This window comes from Drosophila kikkawai, chromosome 2L, assembly GCF_030179895.1.
Source record: "Drosophila kikkawai strain 14028-0561.14 chromosome 2L, DkikHiC1v2, whole genome shotgun sequence".
NCBI classification, from domain to species: Eukaryota; Metazoa; Arthropoda; class Insecta; order Diptera; family Drosophilidae; genus Drosophila; species Drosophila kikkawai.
This window is the reverse complement of record NC_091728.1, coordinates 775,501-801,645: the sequence shown is the minus strand read 5'-3', so window position 1 is coordinate 801,645 and position 26,145 is coordinate 775,501. Positions and strand designations below refer to the sequence as shown.

General features: G+C 43.2%; 3 protein-coding genes across 4 annotated transcripts; 2 read left to right on the top strand and 1 right to left on the bottom strand.

Moving 5' to 3' along the window:
• Positions 1 to 363: 363 nt before the first annotated feature.
• Dus1 (Dihydrouridine synthase 1) lies at positions 364 to 26,064 on the top strand. Of its 2 annotated transcripts, none has more exons than XM_017166281.2 (5): positions 364 to 499; positions 24,297 to 24,752; positions 24,813 to 25,257; positions 25,313 to 25,490; positions 25,549 to 26,064. In XM_017166281.2, exons 2-5 carry the CDS (start codon positions 24,314 to 24,316, stop codon positions 25,996 to 25,998), a joined length of 1,512 nt encoding a protein of 503 aa, XP_017021770.1. In that variant the 5' UTR covers positions 364 to 499; positions 24,297 to 24,313; the 3' UTR covers positions 25,999 to 26,064. The 2 variants fall into 2 exon arrangements, with proteins under 2 accessions (XP_017021770.1, XP_017021771.1); XM_017166282.2 differs by having other exon boundaries at positions 365 to 499; positions 25,552 to 26,064.
• Positions 621 to 3,031, bottom strand: LOC108074290 (uncharacterized). The gene is made up of 3 exons (XM_017166276.3): positions 2,754 to 3,031; positions 1,507 to 2,664; positions 621 to 1,447 (listed from the first exon to the last, which is right to left on the bottom strand). Exons 1-3 carry the CDS (start codon positions 2,952 to 2,954, stop codon positions 785 to 787), a joined length of 2,022 nt encoding a protein of 673 aa, XP_017021765.1. The 5' UTR covers positions 2,955 to 3,031; the 3' UTR covers positions 621 to 784.
• Positions 5,262 to 14,368, top strand: LOC108074289 (uncharacterized). Its single transcript, XM_017166275.3, has one exon. The coding sequence runs from the start codon at positions 6,402 to 6,404 to the stop codon at positions 9,354 to 9,356; it is 2,955 nt and encodes a 984-aa protein (XP_017021764.1). The 5' UTR covers positions 5,262 to 6,401; the 3' UTR covers positions 9,357 to 14,368.
• Positions 26,065 to 26,145: the final 81 nt, after the last annotated feature.

The window sequence follows — 26,145 nt, the reverse complement described above, 5'->3', positions numbered from 1 at the left end:
GACAAGTGTTAAATTTGGAAGTTTCCACGGAAAATATAAATTTTTTTTGGCATTTATTTATAAAAAATTGGGTAAGTTTAAAGAAATCTAAACTCATTATGATGTTTGGAAAATGATTAAAAGAATTAAATGGCAAGTCATTTTGGTTTTGGTGTGAATATGCTAGTTTTGTCTTTTAGTTTCAAAATAAAATAAGTTCCAAAGTACCAACTATACCTCTACAACTGCGAAAACTAATTTTAAGGCGGATTTAAATATATTCAAATTCAAATTTCGCTGGCGAAATGCACGTTACCTATCGATGGCATGGCTAGGCATTCCTGAAATCGATAGTCCTTATCGGAAGTATCCCCATCCCTGGGAAAAAACAGCTGTTTTTGCCTTTTGACAGCTGTTGCACATGCTCCAAAATTGTCTTAAATCGGTTGCGTTTCTGTTTACACTTGAAATCTAAAAGGAAAACGACGAAATCTGTCAACTAACACCAAAAGCTGCAGCGGTGAGTGATTCTCTGTACTATTTAACATTAATTGTATATGCAAGAGCGCCTTAAAGACATGCAAATTAAGAGCTATTTGAACTTAACCTAGAGCTACTTTTCGGTAATTGTTCCTAATTCATTTTTGCTCAACAATTAACATATTTTATTCAACAACAAATTGACAACAAACAGCACAGGGAATTTGGTAGATCTGTTGACCCAGAAAAACAAGAATGGACTCGGAAGAGTCGCCAGTTATCACGGGAAATTTGTTGGCAGGTAATTCCGCTGCTCCTCCTCCTTCTAAGGAATGCAGAGGGCCAGATTCTCGCGGTCCCTTTCTGTGCCACAGGACATGGGATGGTTCATGCCACGCGGATCTACGCCCGGCTTGAGCATCGTCTGTTGCAGCTCCCAAATGACCTCGTGGGACAGCACGCTCACGCTCAGCTTGAGCACCGCCTGATAGTTAAGTGGATTCACTGCATAGCTGAGTATGCCCCGGGCAATCTGATCGAACAGATAGTTCCTGTCCAGGGCCAGCAGCTCCTCGCGCACCTCCATCATCTGGTTCTCGAAATGACACTGAATGGCCGCAAAGACCAACTTGTCCAGGCCCACCAGCAAGTCCCGCTTGAACTTCACCAGATAGTGCTCGATGTACACGATCTGGTTGCGCTTAAGATGCGGCATTCGCGATCTGTCCTGGATCACCCGCTCGCCAATCTGGCTGACCGCCAGCGAGGCCAATGAACCCGCCGGCGTGGGCCTGCGGTCCGAGCACGGACGGACATCCACAAACGGATGGATCTCGTAGCTGCCCACGCCAATGGTGCTGGCCACGCCGCTGAAGGATACGTGCGAGGCGCGCGAATGATTCTTTTGCGGTGCCGCTGACCTGGTCAACGATGTGGGCACATCAATGGCGCAGTGGTCCCTCGCAAAGCCAATGATCTGGGCGGCTTTCTGCAGAACGAGGGAAAAGGCTCGAGATTACTCCTAAATGATGCCCCTAATCTACTCACCGAGTGCACATATCTCTTGGCATCGCAGATAAACTCCTGGATGCGTGAACTGAGTACCAGAAGGGCACAGTCGTCCTCGCTGAGATCGTCGTTGAAGCCGGTGACTATGTGATCGAGAATGTAGCGGGCCGCCTTGTAGATGGGATCATCGGGAGCAAAGGTCAGCGGCGTTTGGCCCTCCATGGCAATGGCGGCATTCAGAGCATAGCACAGATCGTTGTCCAGCAGACCCTCAAAGGTGGCCTCGTACTCGTCGCAGAAGGTGTGCTTCGACACCTGCGACGGAGGTGGCCGCTTTGGCCTGCGCCGCTTTCCACTCCTCTTGGGCTTGCGAGCGGCTTTGGATTGGCGGGAGCGCTCCTTGATATCGTCCTGAATCTTCTGCCACTTCTCCCTGTACAGGGCCTTGTGTCTCTCGATGAACTTCGCCCGCTCCTTCTCCACGTCCTGCAGCAGGTAGTTGATGCGGCCCTGCTGGGCAATGCGCTCGTCCAAGCGCTTGTGCCAGGACTGGATCTGGTGTTCGGTGTTCTTGATCAGTCGCTGTTTCCTCAGCAGCCGCATGTTCTTGTTGAAGCGGTCCTTCTTGAACTGGAAGAGCTTCTTCTGCTTGATCAGTTCCTTCCGCTGCAGGTCCTGGCACATGCTGATGTGCGCGGCCACTCGAATGTTCGTCAGCATCTTGCGGTGCTCCAGCAGGAAGTTCTGCATGGTGGCCAGGTTCTCGAGCCGCTTGAACTTCTCGTACGTAATGTTCAGGAGATGCACCTTCCGCTCGTGACGCTCGGCCTCCAGCTGCTGCTTCCGGACCAGCACCTGGTCGGTGCTCTGGTGGCGAGCCGCCAGATTCTGGTGATCCCGCTTCGTTATGGACTCGGCATTGGCGATCAGCATGCGATCATACTGCTCCTGCTCGCGCCTCTTGTACGCCTGCAGGATGTAGTAGAGCTGCGATTTGTGTAGCTCCTGGCGGTGCCGGTTGAAGTCCTTCAGATTGCAGATCACATCGTTGTCCTCCGTGATCTCGCCGTTCTCGCGCAGGCGCTTCAAATTGCGCTCGTTGGAGTAGAAGGTCTTCAGGTTGGAGTCGTGCAGCGGATTGTACTCGGGAATGTGCTCCGTGACCGAGGACACGAACTCCTGCATGCCGCTCTTGAACTGGATAAGGATTTATACGAAATTTATCAGGATTTATTAGAGAGAATCTGATTGCTTTGAGGCTTAGCTATCTTTGGTTCTTCACTTACCGATTGTCCGATCTTATTCTTGGAGAATATAACCTGATTCCCAGGACACTTGAGCATGGGCAGCTTGCAGTTAAGGGGTATCAGCTCCCAGCCGGGCAGACTGTTGATGGGCAGCCCGGTCTTGTACGAGGAGAGCATCTTTAAAAGTGCCGGATTACCGGACACCTTGTTCCGGCGAGGCAGCGACAGGATGTCTATCATCTTGCCGCCCTTAATTCGAGTTTTGACTATATTGTGTATTTATTCTCTGAGAATTTCAATTGATAACTGATTCTAAACCCCAAACATTATTTTTTACTGTAAACATTCTGCCTACTTTATTTTTTAAAGCTTTGCTATTCGTTGGTATGTCTGGAAAAGCTCGTAAAATTGGTAACCATCTCGATTTTGTTGCCTCCTCGCCGAGTCTGTTTTGCCAGTTATTTTGACGGTTCAGTGGAAGTGCTTAGCTCTGCTTATCAAAGCTTGCTTTTCTTGTTACCGGTATTCTTGAGGAGGCAGGCTTCTGCGTCCTGTTATGTTATCGTTGCCAGGAGGCAATAACACTGAGGCGGAAACTATAGAAAACTCATTTTATTTATCTCAAATTTAATTAAATATTTATCAACTCAAACAGTGACTTTTTAAATATCCCATCTTGACTGAAAATATTAAAATAGCTCCTAAATTGCCTATAAATATTTGTTGGAACAAACCCACTGTTTCGTTTGGCGTCTTCATAAATTCCCTCTACTTATCGTATGCAAAATAAACAAATTTGTGGCCTTTCCATTGATACTATACATATGTATATATACATATACATATATATATCCACACGCATAATTTGGGTATTTTGTTTTGGTAATTTGCGTTTCGATTTTACGAGGCTAAAGAATCGCAGCTTGCTTCCTGTTGGATTGCCATTAGCTAAGCTCCAGCGGAGGATGTGCCCATAGTCCCAGCTTGGCTGCGGCTTACATAAATCCCCGGCTCACTATCCGTCTCCATCTAATGGCTCGTCGTTCCCCTCCCCCGGCGGTGACCTCGTTTCCCTACGACAAGTCTAGAGATTGCGAGCATAAATATTTGCCAATCGTTCGGTCGGTCGGTCAGTCAGGCGTCGGCCTGTCTCCTTTGGCTTTTCCTTGGGAAAATTCCCTACGATATTGTGCATCTTTCGATGTAAATAAAATCACACCAAGTGCTGAAGTATACTTGCTGCCATAGCCAGGCAAGCACGTGCTCCAAATATTCTCTCGAGTGTACTTTCCATTTCATCTAACACCTGCCGCCGCCACCTCTCACGTGAGCTCTGTCGATGGCATAAATAAATAAAAAATGATGCTGGCAGGCCAAAAAAGAAACCGAAAAGGGAAAATGTAGAGAGGGAAACTGTGTGGGACAGCAAAAGGTGCGTGCCCAACTCCAACGTCCTGCTGTGTCCCCCTCCTGTCCTGGCCCATTTGACGTTATATAATAGTTACTTCCTGTTGCGATATGAGTCCCCAGGGATGGCAGCGTGAGTCATAAGGCTAACAAGCTAATAATCCGCCGGGAAACAGAAAAACAGGGATTGCTATCCCAAATTCAGTTATTGAAATTGTCCATAGACCATTGAAATATCTTCTGCTTTAAAGCCAAGATTTATTTTACAAATATATGGTTTTGGTATAGTATTTATAGAAGCTTTCCTACTATTTTTTAAATATATTTAAACGATCACGCAGAATAAGTTCATATCTCTCAAATGGAAGAAAACATCCCCGAAAAAAACACAAAAATCCCCCCCGAAAACCACTCTTCTTCTTTATCTTCATCTGACTAACGGCTACCGGCAAAACCACACACAGCTGTCCTGCGATGCCCCTTCACTCTCTCTTTTACTTGCGCCTGGGTGGGTTGTAACCACCCGAAATTGACTGGCGACTACTTTCAACGGAGAAAGCTTTGCAGCTTTCAATCAGCTGGAGAGAGACTTTCAATCGTTATCAGCGTTGTCCTCTCTCAACGGCATTTGAGAGCGCTTCAAGCTAAGGGAGAAAGAGAGGCAGAGAGCAGTAAGATTTAACATTTAACTGGCTAACAAATAACGAAATTTCTATCTTATCTGACTTGAAACTAATATTTAAAATTTTTAAATTTATAATTTTTAATATTTCCATCTAGCACTATCTATTTCAGTAAAAGAAAAGTTATTATCTATAATTGTTTGGGGGTTTAAAGTATTATTAACTTATATTTTCCTTTTCTATTTCCCTACAAAAAGGTTTATTATAAGGTTAATCACTTGTGCAAAGTTTAATCATTGTGTAGGCCAGTGTAAGTTAACAGTGGTAGTTGGCAGCTTTTGTCAAACATGCTGTTAGCACACAGGCCGAGCTTAAGCTTACAGTACTTTCTCCGTTGAGTTGGTTCGTTGGAGTTGAATTACACTCTCCACTCGACTGCCAACTTACAAATTGAATGCACTGGCCTGCTTGGCAGGGGATGCCGAAAGCTAGGTTTCGTCAGTTTGGTCGCGTCGGTTGAAGGAGTCGGATTGTTCAGATGCTGAAATAACGGTAAACGTGGACGTTATTTTAACTCGCGACGCCCTTGTATACGCCTGTGTGTGTGTATGTGTGTTTGCGGAGTCGAAAACAAATAGCAAAACGCAGAGCGAAAAAGCAAAAGGGCCGCCGCGCTGAAGGGGAATCATAGAGCAGGAATTTTCGCAAAAAAAGAAAACGGCGAGGCGGACGGGGGTGGCGACAATCCTGGTTTTCTGCGCCCGCTTTTTAGTGTTACCACCCCCCCACAGCGGCAAAGGCAAAAGCAACAATAACAGCAAGAACACAACAAAATTCGTTTACGTATGAACCGTTAACTGCTGCGCCATTCAGAAAAACAAAATAACAAAGGCAAAGAAGAGAAAGCAGCAACAAAAATCAAAGAAGGAGATTAATAAAAAATACAGAAAAAGTAAAAGAGAAAGCCAATAAAAAACAATAAGTGCCCAGACGAGAAGTCAGTGAAGCGGGAGCAGAGCCAGAAAATAGGCAACAAAAAAGTTTTTCCGAAAATAAATCCAGCTAAGGAGATTTTGACATAAATAAATAAACAAAATAAACAAACAAATAAATAAACAAGCATTTTGGAAGGGAAATATAATAAAACAATTGGACTGTAATAGACGAAGAACTCTCTAATCCAAATTAAAAGTAAATTTTGTTTCGTAATTACAATACTATTAAAATTCCACACAACCAAAAACTACCAAAAAATATACTAAAATAATTATAATAAGTGAAAAGTGAGTTTTACTCAATATCGTAATGCTTCAAATTCAACAAAAATATCGTAAACTTATAAACACACTCAAAAACAAAGAGAAGAAAGAACTTAATTAAGTGATTAACTATTAAATCAACAAATTACAACATAAAAACAGAGACTTGAGATTAAAACATGCTTAAAAATCGGTTGGGAATTATATGAGGTCTCTCCACCGCTGGATTGCATCATCATCCGTTGAGGGCGTGGCTCAGAATCAGATGTAATGTTCATCTGTCAAGCAGGACCTTTCATCAATCATCACACCTCATCCACATCATCCACATCTACGTCAGCCTCACTATCATCGCCATTATCATCGAACGAGGCATCTCCTTCGGACGCATCAACAAGATGTCCACAACACAAGCTGTACTAGGACCCGGACCCAAAGGAGCCAACGGAGTCAGGCCGACGGAGGCAACGGACCACATCATAACCATCAGCACTGCCAGCCTAACCGAGTCGGGCAGCGAGGAGCCAGTAAAGGGAGCAGTGCCTACCTCACCTGTCACCAAAACCCTGGGAAGCGGATTTCCCTCATCGCCGCCGACATCGTCCAGTGAGCAGAAGCAGAGCCAAGCCCTCGGTCTGTGCCGGCTATCGCAGCTGGTTAGCTATCAGAATAACATCGCCGATGTGCAGCACCGGCGGGGAAGACGCCTCCACGGACTGCAGCTGCCCCTGCATCCCCTTCAGCTCTTCGGCTGGCTGGTGCTCCTTCTGTTCGGCGTGGCCAGCTACTGGGTGCTCATACCGGCCTTTCACACGCCCCTGCAGGGACCCCTCTATGGTCTGATCACCGGCCTCTATCTGGTCCACATTGCCTCCCATCTCACCGCCCTGCTGACGGATCCCGCGGACAAGGAGCTCCGGCGGGTGCATCGCAACGATCGGATCGTGCCCGAATTCGATCGGACGAAGCACGGTCACGTGATCGAGAACGGGCGGTGCCATCTGTGCAACATCCGGACCTCGTCGAGCCGCACGAAGCACTGTTCGGTGTGCAACAAGTGCGTGGGCAAGTTCGATCACCACTGCAAGTGGCTGAATCACTGCATCGGCTCGCGGAACTATGTGGCCTTCCTGATGTGCGTGGTCAGTGCGGTGGTGGCCACCCTCGTCATCGTGGCCGCCGTGGTGGCGCAGATCGTCTTCTACTACATCCAGCCGGAGTGGCTGAGCTTCTACTGGTGTCGCCTGGGCTCCGAGGTGAACACGAGCCACCATCACATTGCCTTGGATGGCGGCGACTATATAAACCTTACACTGAGCCTGGGCATGGAGCAACAGCCTGCAATGGAGGAAGAGGAGCAGCGGCGACGGGTAATGGATGATGACGATGAGCAGCTGCTGCTGTTACAGGCGAACGCCACCATCTCCTCCACTCTGCCCACACTCCTGGAGAATTTTACGGCGTTGATTGAAGCTAGCACAACGCAGCCGGAAATTTCACTCACCAATCACACGGTAACACCTGTGGTCGGAGGAATCGGAGTCAACGAGACCATTTTCCTGCTCCTGCTGGGTGTCCTGGGCCTGCTGGCCGCTGTCAGCGCCGGCTTGCTGCTCCACCTGTGCTTCTTTCACATCTACATCTCGTTTTTGGGACTGACCACCTACGAGTATATCAGGAACCACCGTCAGGCACAGGAGGCCAAAGCCAAGCAGCTCCAGGAGGCCGCTCCTCCCACGGGAGTGGCCAAGAATGGCAGTGTTCACTTCTCGGCCTCCATGCCCGAGCCACACATTCCGTCCAAGTCGTTGCCGGGCGGCCAGCAGCTTTACTGCTGTTCAAGTGCCCCGCATCCCAGCCAGCAGCAGAACCAGGAGGCGGCGGCGGTGGGGCAAACGAGAGAGCAATCCATGAGGATGCATTGCTGCGCCAGCTCTAGGGAGTTCCACCAGAGCCGGCAGGCCATCTACGTGTGCTCGGTGCTAGAGGAGCGGCGGGTTCCCCAGCAGGTTCAGTTGGAACAGGACACCCTGAGCAGCTTCCACTGCTGCTCCAGCTTCGCAGCCAGCTCCCTGCAGCGTCGCGTTAGCCTGGCCAAGGGTTCACTGCTCTCCGCGGAGCCGCGACCGCAACGACCGGCCACATATCTCCAGTACACAGAGCAGTGCACCCTGTGCACTTTCCGCCTGAGAAGGGGCACGGCATCCGGATCCTCGGGGGCTGTGAGCAGTGCCGGCGGAAGTAGTAGCACTCGCACTCTGACCAGTCAGACGGGCGGATCCTCGTCGTCAGCGACAGCGGCTGGGAATATCTCAAAGCACCAGCGCTGGCGGAGGAAATGGAACTGCTGCGCCTCGGTCCCTGATAGTCCCGATGTGCCCAATGATCTCCTTGCTGCCTTGACATTCCGGGAGCGAGAAGAGGCGGCCGCTGCGGCCAAACTGAGTGCCCAGGAGCTGCCCCCCATACAGTTCATACGCACCCTGAACGGCGGTGTGGATCAGGAACTGCCGCTGAAGCCTGCAACCATCCCCTCGACGCCACCGAGGAGCTCCAGGCTGCGGCACATGTTGCGCCTGCTGGGACGCTACCGAAGACCGCGCTGTCGTCATGGTGGGCACCACGGCGGCATTGCGGCGGGCAAGGAGCATCACCAGAATCATGGTGGGTCCGGCATCAAGCAGAATCAAATACGTCCGCTGCAGCTGCAGGCGGCGGGGCGTGGCTATGCCACCTCGACAGCGACGCCCACACCGCCGGCCAGCTCGCCGAGCCGGAGTTCCCTGGAGAGCAGCGAGCTGAGCACCAGTCCATCGAGCGGCGGGCAGAAGGAGGTGATGCTGCTGCCCACATCCGTGATAAGGGACGACAGTGTGACCACCTACACGCTGACCTTGCCGCCCGCCCTGCCGCCGCCGACGAGGAGGAAAATGAACCAGACCAGCCAGGAGCTGGCCGAGCTGGCCAAGACCTTGGGATTCGCCAGCAACCTGCAGCAGCAATCGTGCCAGACAAACAGCCGGACCTTGCCCAGTTTGGGCAACGTCTACCGGAGGCAGAGGAGAAAGCACTTCCTGAGGACCCGGTCCCCCACTCTGTCGCCCATCCACGAATCCGGCCTTTCGAATCCAACCTCGCCGCAGCCACTGAGGCACCATCATCTTGCCAATGCAACCAACTCCAATCCGGCCAAAGCCACGTCCTCGCCAACGCTGCTTAATCGCGGCACTCTGGGATCCGGTAACTCGGCCCTTCTCGTCCAGAATCTGTGCAGTTTGGCGGGCGAAACCCTAAGGAAGACCGCCTCCAACAGCTCCCTGCAGAGCATCAGCTCCAATTCGAGCAGCACCTAGTAGAAAGGAAGAGGTTTCTGTTTAGTCCGTAGGCTAGTCTTAGTATGTATGTAGCCACCCCGTCCCGCACTCGATTCCGTTTGGAGTTCCGGAAATCAATTAATCCGCAAATAAGCATCGAAAGTCATAACTGAAATCAATTAAGCCCGAGGAGGGAGGGGAGGGGGACGAGAAGCAGGAGCGGGAGGAGGCGTATTGAGTGTGGGCGAGCTGTCAGAGTCAGGAGAGGAAATTGCCTTTGATGCGATGCGGTTTCATGGCCAAACTTAATTACCGCTTTCGGTCGGTGGGTCGCTCGGTGGTCCGGCGGCTTCTTTGTTTGAGTTTTGTGGACTGCATATTTGATTTATTAAGAGTCTGTTCTGGAGAGGCAATAATGTCCCTAAGATACTGGGAATTTATGGCATTTTTTTACCCATTTAATAAGTTATTACTGGAGATAATAAATTATTTTGTTATGGGAAATTTGGAACCTTTTTCGTTACACCTCTTTAAAAGGGTTTAAGGTTAAGCAAAAATAGTAAATAAAATATCATTTTCTTTAAAACGAATTTGAAAATGGGTAATAAATTTCATTATATAACTGAGCAAACTAAGCCCCTAATCCTATTGTTTAATGTAGTTATGGAAAATATCTCTTTAAAGAAAATATCCCATTCTGAAGGGTTTTTTGATTTTATTAAGGGAAGCAGTTATTTCCGACCCTATAAACCATACATATTCTTGATCAGCATAAACAGGCGAGTCTTTCTGGCCATCTTTCAAAACTTCAAATTTTCAAAAATTGGAAAAAATTTTGATTTCTTGAAAAACTAAATTTAGTAAGCAGATTTATTAACCCAGAAAAAACTAGCATAGAAAAGTTATCCCAATTAAAGTTGATCCTTTTTTGACGTAGTTATGTAGTTTTTAAAATTTGATTGGTTTAAAAAATTACCATAAAAACTATGATAAATATCCATTTAAAGAATTTAGAATCAACAAAAGTTTGAAATATTATCTCTTGTTACTTATACCAGCTTTTAGTTTATATTGTTTGCTTTTGTTACTCTAGAAATATGATTCCAATTAACGTAAGCCACACTGCAGTGTCATAAACCCCATTATCCCAGGGAATCTTTCTTTCTTTAGGATTCTCAGTGTTTGCTTTACCCATGCGGAGCTTCTTTGTTGACGTCGTTAGTCGTTAGTCCTTAACTGCATCAGATCCCCCCTCTAAACATGTCTTTGCTATCCATTTGAATGACTTTGCAGTTGAATTGATAAAATATGCAACAGCATGTGCAGAAGTTTGGAGCCAGGCTACGGGGACTTTTCTCCCCCCCAGGGAGAAAGAGAGACAGAAAAGACAGCTCACCCCTTTCCCCACGCCTCCGCTGGTATTGATTTTCATTTTGGAAAATGTGTGTAAGCGGAGGCGTCGCCGAATGATTACGTATTGTATCTGCAGCTGCTCGGGGAATCCGTGTATCCTTGTATCTCTGGCAGCAGGCAGAAGGACACACGATGGCTGCATGTTGCCAAATTGTTACGCAAATGTTTTCATTCGATTAAAATTCAAATGCAAAAGCCCCGATGGCAGTCGTCATGGGTATATATTTGTTGGCTTTGTTCTAAACTTGATTTTGACAACTGACTCTCTCTCTCTCCCCCATCCATTAAATATGCCGAAACTGAATAATTAATGCAGCGGCACAAGTCGGGGAAAACAAGACCTGTAAATGGAAATGCGTCAACTGCGGAATTGAGTGGAGTTCAGCCTTCAGTCCCCTTCAGGGCTCATCCTGCTCAGCTGTCAGTTGGACAGCTATCGAGGATTGGCCGGCTAAAGAGCGCACGGTTGTAGGTACCAAGTATCTCTGTGTTGTAGACACGCCAGCCCAGCCATAACGACTACGCACATGACACTCCACTGCCGTCTTTTTTATCATCCTTCCAGCAGAGGCAGTTCATGTTATTGAAACTGACAGCGGGGGAGAGTCCATTTTTAACCAGAAAAGGAGGAGGCAGGACTCCGGGAAGCACAAGTGGTGTCAGTTAGATGGATGGAGAATCGAGTCGACAACGAGGACGAGTGTGATTAGTTTTCCTTTTAGTGGAGAGCTCAGTGTGAGCTAGTGAGTGAGTGAGCACTCCCGAATCAATTTCGGTTGGCCTCAATCACTGAAAGGGATACCCTGGCAGTTGTTTATTGTTCCTTGATTGTGAGGTTGAGATATATATTTAATTTTATAAATTAAAAGGTGATTCTTTTGCAGTGTTTAGAAACATAAATTCCCTTAAAAGAAATCTGCTTTAACTATGTGTAAAGTCAAGCCAAAAACTTGAGCCTAAACCAAGAGGCATATCCTTTCAAAGCAAAAACTTCATACTAAAATATTTAAAATTAGTTTATGCAAGATTCAAGGCTTATTTATCTCGTTCTTAAACCTTTTTGGCCAACTTTCCATAGTTAACTGAATTTTTCAAGCCATATGCTTACTTATTTCGGTCACTCCGTCAGCGGATTGAGGCCAAAATAAATGCCAAGTTAATTTTAGAGCCAAAAACCTCATTTTTTTGACGCTGCAAATCATGTCGGTTAGACCTCAAAAATTGCTGCTACCCTCCCAGACTATACAATATGCAGGAAATATGGAATATATAGGGGAAACGGAATCGGAGACGGTGTCATTGAGCCCCGACTTCGGGCGGAGTGGCATGCGGTGCACTTGCAGTGCCTTTGCCACCAGTTCGAGTTCGTTTTGCAGTGACAGCAGACAGGAGACAGGCTACAAAAATAACATAATGCCACAAACTATAAATGGATTTTCAATGCAGACTTTGCAGAGCACAATTCAGCTTGCTTTTTCTCCTTCATTTCCGCTGAGGAAAATGTTTAATTTGATGGCACTTGGCGTTAACATTTGGAGCTGCACCTGCTGTCAGTGGGAGACACACGAACACCAAGCTTCATTACGTAGCCGAGACTTGTGTGCCACAGTCTATGCTCAAAAATAGGATTTTTCTCTAGAAAAAAAACTAAGAAAACCTTACACTTTATTTTGAAAACATCAAAGGTACATCCTTTTTGTTCCTTTCGCTTTATTGCCTCACGCATTTGCATTTATCTCGTGTCTATCCGGATGTCTGTCCTGGTCAGCCAGTCTCACTCTTCAGAGGCGTCGGTCTGTGCAAGTGCATCTGTACACACCTGGCAAGAGGTGGAATCCTTTCTGCATTGCTGTGGGATTTTCTGTAGAGAAATTTGAATAGATATAAAAAGTCAGTGTTTCTATAAATTCTCTCTACGTTTATATATATATATTCGACTTTAATTGCATGTTCGTGTCATGTATCTCCCTGACTCTCTCTGTGTGCTTTCCGGGGAAAATGGAGGCGTAGGGAGAAACTGCCAGGCAACGCCCTCGACGACTTTTCAGTTTGATTCCAGGACGAACCGGTGTGTGTGGAGTTTGTTTACGGGACAAAAGCAGAAATATTCCAATCGGAATCAAGGAGGGGTTCTGGGTTTCGCCCACTTGACTGACTTTCTCTATGGTAACAAATGCAACATTCTTGGTTTTTTTGCGTTTCTCTGCATTTTATTTTTAAGTTTCTGTTGTTGTCATGACCACTTGTTGTTGTTATTGTCCCGGTTATTGCCTTGCATCAATTATAAAACATTGGCTTGTTGCCTGTGGATTATTTTATATATCTAGGTATATTGATATACATCTTTGACATGCAAGCCGAAAAATGTTTTGTGTTTGATGAACACACTGGAAATAAAGTCGGGGCAGAGTATAGAGAATAGATCAGAGCTTGCAATATCTAAAGCCTGCAAAGTACAAGCAATGAGGTTAAGATATCATTTCTTATATCGATATTTTTGGTCATCCTAAAATGATACTTCTAACCAAGAAAGGTTACTTAAATTTGCAGTAATTTGTTTAAAACTATTTAAAGTGTAAGACCACGCCTCTCCGCCAGCAGGAGAACTATCCCATGCTAGGCAAACGAATTATGATTGATTGGGGCAGAAATTGGGTGCGATATCTCATCATCAGGGCCTACGCCTTGGACTACTCCACCTGCTCCTTCGACTGCTCCTCCTCCCTGTTGTTATTAGCAATGGTAGTTAGGTTAACTCCAAGTCCCACTCCACCTGGCCCCACGCCTTTGTTTTCCAAACCAGCAGTGACATTTTCAGTTGCCTGGCTTTGCTTTTCCTTTTCCTTTTCCTCGGTTCAACGAACTCCTCCTCTGGCTCTCCTTTGTTGGATTTTCACCGAGGCGGAATACTCAGACACACACACACACATGGCGGAGGTGCCTCCTACTCGGCCCTATTTTAATATGCTTTTCAATTTAGTTAATGACTTTCCCCCCAGATATATGTATGTACGAATGTAGACCATAGTCCCTCCTGTAACTTAAGCTGACAACAAATTAACAGAGAAAATAATATAAAACAAATAATGCGTATGAGACTGGAACCGGTGGAGGAGGTGGCAAGGGAAATAATGTAAAAGATTGAATTTGAAAGCCAGAGAGATAATAATAATTGTAATAATTGTGCACAGATTATAAAGCAAAAATATATACAAACCTATATATGTTTTGATAAAATGTGCAGTCCATTGAAAAACGAAATTGAAAACAAAGAGGAAAATATTTATAGAGAGAAAACCAAGAACTATGTATTGAAAGCAGATAAGTATGCTATAGAAACGAGTTGAAACATTTATGGTTAACAAAAGTTGAACTAGAGGATTTCTGGCCCTGCTTTGTATAATAAAAATAATAATAATAAAATCCAGAAATAAAAATAATATTACTAATAACAATATAGTTACTTTCCGTTTGATATTTTTGCTAATATTTTGTGTACGCCGCCGCCCCTTTAGAACCTAAGTAAATTGTAAATGGCTCTTGAAAAAACCAAAGAGAATAAAAACAAAAAACGTTAAAACGCAAAAAGAGCCCAGACAGAAAAGTGAAATAAAAACGCCAGAGAACAAACTACAAAACAGAGAGCCATAAAACTATCATTGGCCATCATTGCGAGGTGGGAAAAGTGGGGGTAAAACTACATCACCGTCACTGCTCGGGGCTGGCTTCTGACCCGCTTTCATTGGCATTTTAAATATTTACCAGCCAGAGAATGGCCATCGGGTGGCTCGAACGTGTTGACAATTCCATCGGACCCTCAGTGGCTTCATTTGCTGTATTTGCTACTCGTTGCGGTTAAGCTGCCACCTTCCTAACTGCCCACGCTGCGTATGCGCAATTTTGGTGGTTTCTGTAAGTGAACCATGAACTTTAGGTCTAGGCGTTTCGATTTGAGGTTTATTAATTGGAGCAAAGCAAAATGCTATCTAGAAAGTACTGATACTATATGTATTTCAATTATTTAAATATTTTAAATACTGGTTTTTGTTTAAGTAATAGAGGTAAGTTAAACTGAAAGTTTGCAATAGATTTTGTACTTATAAATAAATAGGTGCTTAACCTTTTGTTTAAGTTTTGAATAGGTAAAATTGAATAATTTATACAACACTTTAAATGTTTATAAAACAGCAATATCTTTTCAAGTCTTCACTCTTTTCTGCTGACTTCTGTAATGTAGTTAAAATATATTTATTATTGTTTATTGAAACATCTAAAAATTCCAACGAAATTCCCCCAACCCGGACACCAATCGATAACCAAATGGGTAATAAAAAAATATTCCTTCGAAGGAAAAGAAATCACTCGAAAGTATTGAAATTTCTTATTGGGTTTTTCCCCTTTATTGTTTTTATTTAGCCTTTGGCGGTGGTGCTGTTGCTTTTATTATTTATGCAAATACTTGCACGTAAATTAACAAAGTAAATTGTTGTTGGCATTTTATGTTTCCTGTTTGACGTCTGCGTCGTGTGTGTGTGTCATGTGTGTTTGTCTCGCCAAAACTAATCACACACGCACACCTACGCACCAACACGCAAACACACACCACGCACACACACCTGGAGACGTGGCCCTAAAGCTTAGCGCTTTGGTAATAAAATGTAGGGGGATTTATGGCTACGTGTCATTTGGCTTGTTTGTCTGCTTCTCCACTTTGCAGGTGTATTTGTGAGAGGAGAGAGTGCTTTGTTTTGGGAGTATAAACCTGTGTGGGTGACACCTGTGGTCAGAATAGTAGGTGTCATTGAAGAAAGCAGGCTTTGAGCCTTTATAAAAGGCTTTTTTACTAAAGCAAAAGTGGCTTTAAATGGTCTAGAAGTTACCTTAAGAATTTATATAGTTTCTTTAGTCGTCCTACTTCCATTTACCATATATTTTAAATATGTTAAATATTTATTTAAAATAATATAAAGCTCTTTATGGGGAAATTACTTTAATTTAAATAAACATTTGATTGTTTTCGAATGTTTCTGCGGCCTAAAATATTTTAATCATAATTTTTTAATTGGTTTACATTATTTTTTTTCGAAACTCTTATTAATTTAACCGCTGCTGTCTGCATCCTTGTAGCAAAAGAAAAAAAAACAAATCCAGGCAACTCTCATTCATTGCAAATAAGACGACTAATTGAGCAGCGCCCGTTAAGTAGGCAACATTTCTTTTAGCCAAGGATACAAGGACTTGAGCATTACCAAAGGATTTCATTACATTGGTTAGCTTTAATTTCTGCCTTTAATACTTATCAAGAGTAACAACAATTTAAATTTACTTTCGTTATAAAGTTTGTACATTTATTTTTATAAAAACTAGCTTCTTTCTCTTTAAGTTGCCTTGTTTTATTTCTAATAAACCTTGTTCCCAAAAGGCTAAAAATAATTAAGGTAATGTAATGTTTATAATTACTTTGCTGACGTGACATTACACACTCATTAAAACTTTAGCTAATTAAATATAAAAATAGCCAAAACTTATCAACAGAATAATAATAAACCGTACAAGCTGAGCTTTTTAAATGTATTTCATATACGTAAATACATTTAGTTTAAAGTTCCCCCTTTTAAAAGGTGAAAATTCCTTGATTTTCCAATAAAAAAAACATTCGTTATTCTTGCCCTTTTCAGTGACCATTTCCCATGTCAGTGAATCAGTGAAATTCACGTTCAATTTGGCCATTTGGCTTCGACATCGTCATCGTCTGGGCCCTGCAAATATAATTAAGTGCAAAGGCAGACAGTCGACGCTGAGCCCCATCCAAAGATACTCCCTGTACTACATATAGTATATACATATATATCATACAAGGCCAACCGACAGCCCCTTCATTATCGTCACTGCTGCAGTTGGCTTTCCTGTCCCGCCCCTCCCACAGACTCTTCCTCATCCGCCATAATCTCAGGTTCGGGCTCAGGTCTCGTCTCAAGTTGGCAGCCTTTGCGCTACAAATACAGAGAGAAAAATAAAGTGGAAAATAAGCAATTAACAAGTAAAGAAAAAGAGAAGAAAAGGGGATAGAAAAATAGAGGAGAGCATAATTTTAAGAAATTAAGAATCAAGTTTCAATTTCTTAAACTTTTAGCCATTTAATTACTACGATTATTATTTTTTTTTTTTGTGTGTACTCAGGATCTGAATCAAGTCTGACAGCCAACAAGCATCATTAGTCCTAATGAGCTGTGTGTAATAAAATTTCATCAAAAGTGTGCAAACAACATTAAAGAAGGCGCTCCTTCCTCCAATCTGGGATCCTAGGCGTCAGCCCAACTAATTAATAAACCAATTTGAAAAGGTTACAGGTTAAAGATGGATTATACTTGGCGACCGACCTTCTTTTGAAAAATTTAAGTGCAGGCAGGAAAGAAAGGAGAGCAAACAGAACCTGCATTCATAACTTGGCCTATTTCAATTGTGTTTTCTTTTTTTTTTCTGGCTGGGAAAACGCCCTGCCGAAGACGCCAAATTGTCGCCACATCTTGGCCGATTCTAAACCATCCTTTTTCTCTATATTCCTTCCTCTGTCGTTTGTTGTCCTTGAAATGGGCACAATGCGGGTCTGTTACGCGCTTCGTCCTCTTTATTATGGTTTATTACGTCAGCAAATGGATTGTACATACAGGACAACGAGTGGAGAGGTGCACTGGAAGAAAATGTTATTTGAAAACTATGTTTATTAGTAGTTAGATATATTTTGCAAGGTTGGTAAATAGCTTAAATATTATTTAGATAATTAGTAATGCTTTTTGAGTTAACTTTCTATCAAAATTCGACTTCGTTTTTTATTTTTTATATCAATGGAACATTTACAAGTTTTAAGATTTCATTAGCGATTTCTCTTATCTGAATTCTATATAAAGGCTCTTAATATTTTTTTTCCTGTGCTTCTGAAGAGCTCTGGAATGGAGGGGCGGGACCGCCAGCTGGGCCAAGTGCCCTGACTTTGACCCGCTTGCATAAGAAATGGCAGACGTAGTTGGGCGTCGCCTCGAAATAGAGGTGGCAGAGCCCAAGAGGAGTAGGAGCAGAAGGAGTCCTGCATTTGATTAAGTGACGACATCTAACGGCGCTTTAAAGGCCCGCCCCTTAACCCATTTTAGCTATTTTTGAGTCACTCTTTTGAACTCTGTTTTTTTTTTAATAAAGGAAAAGGTGAGAATTTACATTCTTATTTATGACTAACCAAGGGCAATAAGGAAAATAAGAAACTAAAAAATATTTAAAAATATATAAATCATGTTTGATGATCTCTTGTAATTTTGGTCATCTAACAAAAGCAAAACCCTGAAAATAGAAAATTACTAACAATTAAATATCCCAAAAGGTGCCTTTGGAAGCTTTTACCAATTGCTTTCACTTTACCATTTGCGAAATCCAATCATTTCATTAATCTAAAAGGGTGTTTTGTGCCCTCAAAATATAGTACTTTTGGTTTTCAAGAACTTTAATCACTTTTCAGCGGCCACTTCAAGGCACTCGAGGTCACTCGAATAGGTTAATCGCACACAGAGCTGCCATGCAATTTAAGGTGGACAATAAAACTGACATTTGGGGGTTCAATTTTCGTTTCATACGTTGTATTTGTAGTTGTTGGTGAATGCTTTTGGTGGGGTTTCAGGTTTTTGTTGTATTTTTTTGTTGTAATGTGTTTTGTGGCTGCACGCAAAGAGAGTTTTTATTTTTCAATTTGATTGCCATCACGCCATGGGGAGTCGTGGGGCCGCCAGTTGCATGTGAAGAAAGGGGTGACGCCAGCCCGGACAACGGAGAGTTTGGGCATTGGCCAAGCCTGCGCTTTAATAGACCACAACTAGCGGGTATTCCCCTGCCCCCCTTGGTGTTTTTGCCCATTTTCCATCCTTGACCACTTGAAATTTCATTGCGCTTGCTGAGTAAGAGGAAAATGTGAAAGCACCAAGCGGAACTGCTCCACGAATTCGGTTTATTTATACTCTATTGACTTGTTTTACTATAAAAGAATATTTTAATTTCTTCTTAATAATTTAAGTAGCTTCCAAATTTAATAAACTGTACGTTATTAAATCATAATTAATATTTGCTGTTTACTTGTAGAATTTTTGTTATTATTTTTTTTATTGATAATAAAATGATGAATCCAAAGTTCCTAAATGCAATTTCTCTGCAGAGTTACAAGCTTCAAAGTATCCTTAATAAGAGTATATAAACTTTTCTGTCGAGTTTTTTGTTGTTCTTTTTTTTTCGTTTCCTTTTGCAAACTTTCCACTGTGTGCGTGTAATGCGAGAAAAACTCGTGGAAAGCCTCATGGGTGTGTGTGGGAATGAGGTCATATTTTGGAGCTGGCATCGTTATTTCGAGTGTGTTTGTCTCCTGTCTCCTTGGTTCTTGCTCCCTGCTCCCTGCTCCTTGCTCCTTTTTCTCCTCTTTTCTTGTCGCGCCGCAAGTTCGACAGCGAAACAAATGTAAAGCAGGCCGAGCAATAAAGCAGCGAGACAAAAGGAGAGGGAGCAGCATACAGCAGCCAAGGACTGCAGAGAAAGCACTTAGAAAAAGGATAAAAAAGTCCTTAATTTTATTTAAGTTTAGTTTTTAAACTAAAGTTAAAAGCAGGTTGTTTTATTATAAAGGGTTTTTATATTTTCTATATTTTTTGATCTGCTTAAAGCTGACCCAAACTCAATGATAACTTCAAAACTCAAATATATTTCCTTCAGTGTAAGTAAGTGGCGGATACTTTTTGCGGTCAGGACACGAGGTGACGCGGAGCACTGGTCCTGGGATGAGTTTTTTTAGAAGAAGCCAAGCAAAAACATAACCACAAAAAAGAAGAGAAAAAAAGAATTACAAGAAGGAGCCGAGTCAGCAGGGTCTGCTCTTACTCTTCCCCTATCCTGGTCCTCGTCCTTGCACCATTCCCGTGTTGGTTGAAAGGATTTAACGCCTCGTTGAATGGCAAGCAAGTTAATTCACATTTTTTCGCATTACCAATTTTTTATTGAGCTTCCTTCATCGTCTGCCGTGTGGCCTTCAGAGGTTCGATTGGGGGAATCCTGGATTCCGGGGGGAAAACAGGAACTGCCAACGTCTGCAGTTTTCCCCCCTCCCCCCACAAAGGCAAATGTTTTTCCGTCCAGGGATCAGGGAATTCGATTTGTAAATGCTTCGCGGAAAGTACTTGGAAAATTGAGCAGTTTCCAGTTAAATTTTTTTGCATATCCTTGTTTAGTTGGGGATTATCCTTTGATAGATTTTGTATATATCTTATGAACATTGGCTAAGCGTATTTTGTTTAATTTAAACAATAAAAAACAAGGTTTAGTATCCCAACGACTAACCTAAACATTTCAATGAATATTTCATATTTTCGAATATTTATTTTCCAACGCTTTTCCAATAAAATCTCTTGCATTTTTCATGGCGTTGCTGGTGGGTTCAAATAAATAAAAAATTCTGCTCAATGCAATTCGGCAAAAGAACAAAAATTGGAAAAAGCCAACGATGGGGAAAACATGATGGAGGGATGAGAGCGCCTCGGGGTTTAAGGCAATTTCCAAGCATGACTTCGTGGGCGTGGCCAACGGTTAATGGCTTCCATGGTCGAGTGCTCCTCCACATTTCTGGTATCTCGCCTAGATTGCCTGGGTCTGGCTCCTGATCTTGGTCTTGGGCCATCTTAATTGGTGCGGAAATTATTAATTGCCAGTATCGTTCGAGGCGCCGCAGAAATCGAACGCTTGGTAATTAAATCAACAGCTGCACTTGTCTGCGGTCTTCGTGATGGACCCCCTGGTCTTCCTAGTTTTCCGGGCCAACTGCAGGGCCACATTCTTCACAGCGGTTTGTGGTTGACCAATTGTTTGTGTTTTTGAATGCAAATTAAATAATTTACTTAGCTAGGAGGGAGTCTATTTTAAAGAGGATTTGAATCAATTAAATTGCATATAATTTATAGAAGCTACAAAAGGATATAGGATACTTTCCGTAGGTATCCCATAGTATCTATTTTCATATCTATATCATATTGAACTCTTCCTCACCAACTTCTACATCTCTCTGCAATGAAGTGGTCTTTCTTTTCTGCGGAAAACTTAAAAATATATCCCCTATTTAGCGCAGTAATTTATGGCCCCCGAAACTTTCCTGGGCAAATAATAAGGAAACGAAAAATGTATGTAATGTAATTCACCCAGAATCTGTCCACATTAACGGACTCTTGTTCATGTTGCAGTTGGGTTTTGTTCGGCGAAAAGTTCTTAATTGCAAAATGCAATGCCCGAGCCCGGGAACCCCTTGGGGGAGGTCCTGCTCCTGCTGCGGACGTCTCATTTTGGCAACTTGGCTGTAATTTGGGCATAATTATGACAAAGCCAACAGCTGGCGGCGGTGCAGCCACGCCTCTTTTTCCGCTTTTCCTCGTTTTCCGGGCCTGCACTTTATTCCAGCTCTCTTATGCAATTTATAGTTCGTTCCGAGGGCAAAAAAGTTTCCCCTGCCCATTTAAGAACTTTAATTACTCGACAGACATTTTGGGGTAAGGAGCAACAGGGTGGCAGACTCGAGCGGAAAGTCTAAAGAAATAAAGGGGGGAAGGAGTGAAGGAAAAGCCGAAAAGTAGAGGAGGAAATCTGCCTTTGCCACTGATAAAATTGCATGCCATTTCCGGTCAGTAAACTTTCAATGCAAAAACTTTTTCTTTGTTTGTTTTGTGTCCCTGTCTGTGTCTGTGTGTGTTGCCAAAGTAAATTTCCAATCGAGCCAAGTTATGCAAGTTATTGTGCAAGCTACCTGGGACTTGCCTTATTTTTGGGAAGCATCTTGAAGCAGGTGCGTTTCATTAGTGAGAATTTAATCGAGGGGAAAATGTTCCCTGAAAATTAAGAGTATCAAATGATAGGGGAAAATATAGAAAGATTATTGTGTTGCTCAAAAGAGTTTTCCTTGAAATTTAAAAAGCGTTTTATATTTATACCCTTGCAGGGTATTAAAATTTTTGTCAAAAGTGTGTTATATAGTGAAGGAGTCGTTTCCGACCCTATAAATCATATATATTCTTGATCAGCACAAAAAGCGGAGTCGATCTAGCCATTTTTAGAAGAAAAACATTTTTCATAATTTTTTTTTGTATTTTTGAGGTCTTAAAATGGTTCATTGTCACAGAAAAAATTAGCAAAAATTGTAATATCTTAAAATGTGAAATTTAGTAAGCAGATTTGTTTATCTGGAAAAAAATAGCACAGAACAGCTTTCCGAATTGAATTTGATGCTTTTTTGGCTTAGTTATGATTATTTTTTATACAAAAATTACCATTTAAAATATATAAAAATATTCATTTGAAGACAGTGAATATTTAAGATCTTCTTGAGGGGTTTTTATGATTTTAGTCAGCGAAGGAGTCGTTTCCGACCCTATAAATCATATATATTCTTGATCAGCATTAACAGGCGCTTCTTTCTAGCTTTGTTTGGAAGAAAATTATTTTTTAGCCATTTTTGCAAAAAAAATGTAAGGGGTTACATCATTAAAATTTGCAAAAATTGCCAAAATTTTTTTTTTTTTAATTAAAAATTTAATATGCAGTTTTGTTACCCTAGAAAAAACTAGCACAGAAAAACTTTCCGAATTGAATTTGATGCTTTTTTGGCTTAGTTATGATCGATTTTTGATTGGATGAAAGATCCTATGGCAAACTGCAAGGGTATACAAATTTCGGATTTTCGAAATTAGTTTCCTTTCTTGTTTTCCTTATTATTTGAACAGATTTTCAAATATTTTATTAGAAGAATTTAAGGGGCTCTTCACAATTAAATTCTTGGCTTAGATGGAGTATTTTTCAGAGATTAAATGAATAAGTAATAAGCTTTATTATTTATTTTTATTTTTTGTATTTTTCCGAGATTAAATAAATAAGTAATACGCATTATTATTTATTTATTTATTATATTTAATTAAAATATTTATCTTTGTAAACTAAAAAAACATTTTAGAGAATTTTCTGCCTTAAATTAAACTCTCCTTTAATTTTTGAGAATTTTTCCTTTAAAAAAAAGGTATAATAATAATAAATAAATATTATTATTCAAAATTATTAACCTTATGCCACCCAAACGCACTGTACCTTCTGTTAGCCATTTAAAAGGTCTCTTTTGCGATCCGTCCGATGAATACATCGTGTCGTTAAGCTGCGCCCAAGTGGGACTCAAGTTTCAAGTTTTAAGCTGCAAGTTGCAAGTTATTTTGAAGTGCGTGCACAACTTGAATAACTCAATTAGTGCGCCATTGTTACATGTTGTTTGGGCCACGGGTATGGCCGTTGCATCGGCGCTTTTCTTTTCTCCTAATTGCTGCAATTGTTGCCGGGCTCTGTGCATTGGCTCAGAGCGCAATTTTCACGCTTCTGTGACTGGGCCAAGCCCCGAAAATCGAAAGTGAAAAAGGAAAACGCCGAGGAAAAGTGAAATGAAAAAGCCATTGGCTTGGGAAGATAGCAGAGAAAATTAATTGAAGATAAATTGCAATACCTGATGGTTGTATTTAACTTGGAAGGGGTCTTTAATTTAAGGCTTTAAGTGCATTTAAAATCTAATATTTCCCAGACAATGATTTCAGAAATGATTACTGTTAAAAAAGATGACCAAATGTATTTAAAATAATACATTTTTGAGCATTCTGTATTTTTATATATTTATATTTCTGAAACTGATGGTTTTTTAAACAGAGATTGTATGTGATTTTGGTCTTTGGGTTTCTAAATCAAGCTTAAAATTGATTTTAAAATTTTAAGATTTGTTTTCCTTTATTATAAATAATTTCAGGATATAAATTTAAATACATACACTTGTAAATATCACGGAGAAACCTCTCAAACAATTATTAATTGATTAATAAATAAGATTCTAGTTGGTTAGAAAAAAGAAGAAACCCCCATTCAATCACCTCAAATGAATACTCTTTTCATTAGTACAAATTCATTTCAAAATTTCCCTGGTTAATAGGTTAAACTCCGGCCTAAACCTACCCCCAAACATAACCCCTTGTGTTTTCCAGACACCTTTTCATATATTTTCACCTTTTCCATTAATTTCTTGTATTTCTCTCGTGCTGTGTGTGTGCTCAATGTGAATTTGTTTGGCTTTTGAGCCGCTTTTAGGCCGCTTTGCCCAGCTGTGCGTGGCTCTTTACCCGCCGTGGTCGCTCGGCCGCACCTACTTTTGGTGGCCTGCTAATGTGTCGCTAATTAGCCGCGCCGTGGAAATGCGTGGGTGGTCCCGTCCCTCTTGCCACAAAAAATGAGCCTCAATATTTGACTGCATTGCGGAAATTTGTCAAAGCAGAGCAGCTCGGGATGGGGGATGAGTAATGTGAGAGGTTTAATATGGAGTAAAAACTCTTGAGAGCCTGTAGGTTTCACTCTCTTAGTATATAGATTGAGCTTTAAGTACGAGCTCTGCCTTTCCTTGAAGAAGCTTAATTATATTTATTTTGATATTATAATTAATTTGTATATTAATCATCCTTCATTCGTCCTTTTCCCCTCCAGCTTACAAATCCCTTGATATGGTCAACACAGACGAGGGCCCGGATGAGGCTACGAAGGCAGTCTCTTCCAGCAAACTGAAAGGCTACGACTTCTATCGCTCCACGCTGGGATCACCGCGCTATGTGGTGGCACCCATGGTGGACCAGAGCGAGCTGGCCTGGCGGATGCTGTGCCGCCGATACGGAGCCCAGCTCTGCTACTCGCCCATGTTCCATGCCAACCTGTTCGCCACGGATCCCAAGTACCGGAAGGATGCGCTGCAGACATGTGCCGCCGACAGACCCCTGATCATACAGTTCTGCGGCAACGATGCCGAGCAGATTCTGGAGGCTGCGCTGGCGGCACAGGATCACTGCGATGCTGTGGACATTAATCTGGGCTGCCCACAGGCCATTGCCAAGAGGGGTCACTACGGATCGTTTCTGCAGGAAGAATGGGAACTGCTGACGGAGATTGGTGAGTGGAAGAGCGCGCCAGGGAATTCATAAATAGTTGTCATAACTTTCCGACTTTCAGTGAGCACCTTGAACGCCAAGCTCTCCATACCCGTGACCTGCAAGATCCGCATCTTTGAGGACCGCGACAAGACCATTCGCTATGCCAAGATGCTGGAGGCGGCCGGCTGTCAGCTCCTCACGGTCCATGGGCGGACGCGGGAGCAAAAGGGACCACTGACTGGTGTGGCAGATTGGAGTTACATTAAGGATGTGCGGCAGCACATTAAGATCCCCATGTTTGCCAACGGCAATATCCTGAGCCTGGAGGACGTGCACCGCTGCCTGGAGGCCACGGGCGTCGACGGCGTTATGAGCGCCGAGGGGAATCTGCACAATCCGGCCATTTTCCAAGGCATCGCACCGCCAGTCTGGCAGATGGCGAAGGAGTACTTGGAGCTGGTGGAGCTCTATCCCTGCCCCAGCTCCTACATACGGGGACATCTCTTCAAGCTCTTCCACCACCTGTAAGGGATCGGGATCCAGAAATTGCAACTTAGTTAATGCTTAGCTCTCTTCCAGCATGAACATCAGCCAGAACTCGGAGCTCCGAGAGACCCTGGCCACAGCCAATCAGCTGAAGCAATTCCAAACTGTCGTGGACAAGGTGCAGGCCAAGTACGAGCCCTACCAAAGAGGCGATATGACCTACGAGCCCGAGGATATGGAAGTCAACCTCAGCGCGGAAACCGGTGAAGATGTAAGCCAAGATTGTGTACTCTTGAAAGGAATCAAAAATCTAATTTATAAACCCCAAGCAGCGCCTACGCCTGGAGCCCTGGCTGTGCCAGCCGTACATTCGTGCCTCACCCGAATCCCATCGCCAAAAGATTGCCGAAAAGGAGCGCGCCGCCGAGGACCCCAACCGGGCCAAGCGGCAGTACTTTGACAAGGAAGGCAACGAGATCTCCCGCAAACGGATGAAGAAGCTGCGGCGACGCCAGCGCAGACCCAACAAAACGGAGGCCCAGATCCAGCTGCGCCACGAGCGACGCCTGGAATACTGCACGGAGTGCGCCAATCCCCAGGGATCCAAGTGCGAGTTTCGGCTGTGCCGCGTCTGCTGCAAGGACCGCTGCTACAGCACCGACTGCGACTGTCCCGGCCACGGGATCCTGATCAAGTCCCGGCGAGCCAAGGCCAAGCAGTTCGAGGAGCATTCAGCGCAGCCAGCATCACCCACAGTCGAGGCTAAGGACCCCCTGTGACCCTAGCTTTATCCAATGACGCCTCTTGTTTATGTTCGAATTAAATGAAGCAGAAGATTAAACATAGTTTTGTGTTTTAATTTAATTGCAATTTTCCGGGAAATTTAAACTTCTTTCTTTTTTAAATTGCCCAGTGTGACCAGCATA